The following is a 3874-nucleotide window of genomic DNA, read 5'->3' on the forward strand; positions in this document are numbered from 1 at the left end:
GCACGTCTGGTCTATGAAAATTAGATCAATTTAATTAAGGTCAATGTAGGGAAGTAGTCACCTCTGAAGGTTCTACTGTACTCTGAAGAAAGGAAAAACAGATTCTTCCGGATATACATCAAAACTTAGATTACCTTTGTACACTAACATTAAGAAAAGGTGATAACAAATGTTAAGTGTTGGCAAAATTAAGAGCACTCAATTTCTATTTATCCTAGCTTACACAGAATTTACTTTTGAGTTCACTAGTGTCTAATTCTATAAGGATAGACTCTACGTACTCCAGCACCTGATGTAGTAGTACACGACATAGAGTTGGTGTTCAATAAATATCCATCAATGATTGAACAAAAATTTTCATCAGCAAGTGAAAAAAAACCACGTAACTTGGAATAAATGGCATGAGAATACTATTTCTTTATGCAGTAATAGGAGCTTTCTGCAAAAATTATAAGGTTACTTATAAGTAGATCAAGAATTAGATGAAAATAATTTCCTCCAAAAATAAAAGAATTCTCACAATGGGGAAAAAAGAAAGGCTGTAATATTTTATCCCACAAAACTATCACATAAAATTTGGAATATAAGCTAGGTGAAAACCACCATGATACCATAAGGTAATTCCAAAACTACTGAGTTTTACATATTTACTAAAGCATCTATGCTGTTTCTGACACTACTACTAACACTAGATAAAAAATGTTTTTTAAGATTTTAACAAACTTGTAATACAAAATGTTTAATCAGTTTATCCTTTTAAGTCCTTGAATCCATGTTAAGAGTCATAAAGATGGCAAAAACTTATGAGACTCAGAATTTTTTACAAAATTGATGCTAAAGCATCTATTGGATAATTAATACATTTGTAACAGTATCATGATTTTGTTCTGATAAATGTATTTCACCAGTCTGGTTGAAATTAACCAGAATAACCTCAAATGAAAACATTTACCTATAAATGATTTCAAAAATGATTGTTTGAAATGTTTAAATGAATAGAGTCATAACAATACCACTGTATTCTGAAATTAGAAAATTCTTAGCACATATAAAAACACATTTACCTATTTCAATTAGGTCAATGTCAGGATTTATCAAAATTCTCCATCAAAATTTTTTAAAGTCTTGATTTTTAGGTACTATAAAAAATAGACACTGGTCAAATGATGTGTTCTGACAATTCCACAAAGTTAGGAAGAAAGGTAAGGAAAAAACACTTATACAGTAAAATTTCAAATCCTAAACATTTAATCCTTTATTTAAGCCTGCTTTCTCTAAATTTAAAAAGGTAAGAGTCTTCTTGGTTACCAATTGCAAGCAATATAGAAATTTCACTGTTATCAATTCTACTCAGTTTAGTACATCTGTTTTCTTACATACATAGTAAATATCTCTTTTCTGTCTGAATCTAACAGCAGAATAATACAAATCTCACTCTTTGTCACCTTTGAGCCCAGGGGCAACCAGTCTCAACAACAATCCAAAAATGTAGCTTTATGACTGGTAGTCTGTTTCTGCTTTAAAAATATTTTTCCAGTAATCAAAATTTGTCATGTGAGGAAATTCTTCACTGATCTAGAAGCACAGTTCGAAGCTCATCTTCTTTATTGATCATCATTGAAGCAATTGCTCCATCATTAAATTCAAAAGAAGTTCCTCCATCCACAACCATACACGCATCCCAACAACGAGAACGAACACAAACCCTAAATGGAAGAAAATATCTCATTAAAAAGGAATCATTTTCTTAATCCTAAGTAATAAGTTATTTAAAACCCTGAATTTTAATCTAAGCTAGCAGATCATTTGGCCTTGATTTTAAAAATCAAGTTGTTCTTTCCTATGAGAGAATTAGTAACTATGTAAATATATGTGTACATTATCAAAGTCTCAAAATTACTATGTTCAAGAGAGCACCATTCACATAAACATGTAGCTGTACACAAGTGCAGACCTAATGGAACTCAAAGGCTATTTCATAGGATGGGATGTCATATAAAACTATTTTCATGTAAAATATTTTAGTATAACATATACACAAATTATGAATGAATAGCTCAATGAACACACTTCTGTAATTATTACCCAAATCAGGAATCATGTGTTACCCAATTTGCCTGAAGCTCCCTCACTGTCCTCTCCCAGTTGGTACCTCTGCTCCCTCCCTCCCCAAGAATACCCACTATCTTAATTCCTATCACTAGTAGTAATCGCTTTGTCTATTCTTGAACTTTACCTAAATGGAAGAATACAACACGTACAGCAGTGTCTGGCTTCTTTTGCTCATTAGTATGTTTGTGAAATTCATCCAATTTATTGTATGTAGTAGTAGCAAAATGTTCATTTTCAATGTTGTATGAAAATCGTTCCCTTGTATGAAAACACCAAAATTTACATATCTCTTCTACTAATCATGGACATTTGAATTTCTGGCAATTGGGAATAGTGCTGCTATGAATATTCTTGAATTCATGGTTTTTTTGGCACACACATTTCTGTTGGATATAAACCTTGGAGGAGAATTACTGGGTCACCATGTATGCTACATTCAGATTTGATAGGTAAATGCCAAACAATTTTTCCAGCCTGCATATTCCTAATAGTGATATAAGAAAGTTGCATTGTGGTATATTCTGGCTATGAGCCTATTGTTGGATATAGTCCTGCAAGTATCCTTCTCTTTTTTCTCCTTAATGGTATCTCTTTTTGGTTTTTTGTTTGTTTTAGGAAGGATCTTGCTCTGTCATGGATCCTAAAGTATAGAGGCTCTGTCATAGCTTACTACAGCCTCCAACCTCTAGGCTCAAGCGATCCTCCTGCCTTGGCCTCCCAGGTAGCTGGGACTATAGGAATATGACATGCTGCCTGGCTAATTTTTCTTTTTCTTTGTTTTTTGTTTTTATTTATTTATTTTTTGTTGTTGCAGTTTTTGACTGGGGCCGGGTTTGATCCTGCCACCTCTGAAATATGGGATTGGCACCCTACTCCTTGAGCCACAGGTGCCACCTAATTTTTCCATTTTTTGTAGACATTGTGTCTCACTCTTACTCAGACTGATCTCAAATTCCTGAGCTCAAGTAATCTGTCTGCCTTGGCTTCTCAAAGTGCTAGGATTAGTGGTATAAGCCATGGTACCTAGCCTCTTAATGGCATCTTTTGATTATTTAGCAGTTCTTAATTCCAATACGGTTTAATTTTTTACACTTTTGTTTAAGGTGCTTTTGATGACATGTTTAAGAAATCTTTTTCAACCACCAAAGTCACAAAACTATTCTACTTACATTACCAAAAATTTAAATCTTAGAAGTCTATCTCTTTGAAAGATCTTTGAACTCTCACTTAAACTGAGTGTAGATTTGTTGATTGATCAAAATTAACTTTCAAATGATAAAGTGAATTTGAAGATGAGTTTTCTTATTACCGTCTTACCTGGAAAAAAATCAACTGTATAGTCATAAACAGAAAATTTGTATAGTGGATGGAGGTTATGAAACAGATGACATTATCTCATAATGACAGGTTGTTTTCTTATTAGTTTGGCATACTGGGAAAACTTTACAAAATAAGAAATTATATTCATTTTTGTATATCTTCTCTCAAAAATAATAAAAGGGTGAAGCAGATTCAATAGGCAGCAGTCTACCTATTGAAAAGCTAAAAGAAATCAATCTTTCTCTAGGAAGCAGGAAAAATTAAAAAAAAAAAAAGAAATGAATCCTTTTCTAAAGGTTTATTGCTATGCAACTTTTATGTTTTATATGAATGTTTCTCCTGCTTTTAGTCCATACTTCATGAAAAAAAGATGTTTCCTAATCAGCTTCTTTTAAAATGATTTAATCCTACTATGTCTTGATATGTGTATATGTGTGTGTGT

General features: G+C 32.4%; 1 protein-coding gene across 2 annotated transcripts in view; it reads right to left on the minus strand.

The window, feature by feature from the left end:
- Nucleotides 1-1227: 1227 nt before the first annotated feature.
- Nucleotides 1228-3874, minus strand: part of NADK2 (NAD kinase 2, mitochondrial) — a 42906-nt gene continuing 40259 nt past the window's right edge. For both annotated transcript variants that reach the window (XM_003792939.3, XM_003792940.3), the window contains one exon: nt 1228-1706. In XM_003792939.3, the coding sequence (XP_003792987.1) occupies nt 1568-1706 (139 nt within the window). In that variant the 3' untranslated portion in view covers nt 1228-1567. The remainder of the gene's footprint in view (nt 1707-3874) is intronic.

Source organism: Otolemur garnettii, unplaced genomic scaffold, assembly GCF_000181295.1.
Source record: "Otolemur garnettii isolate 467f Iridium unplaced genomic scaffold, OtoGar3 scaffold00063, whole genome shotgun sequence".
Taxonomy (NCBI): domain Eukaryota; kingdom Metazoa; phylum Chordata; class Mammalia; order Primates; family Galagidae; genus Otolemur; species Otolemur garnettii.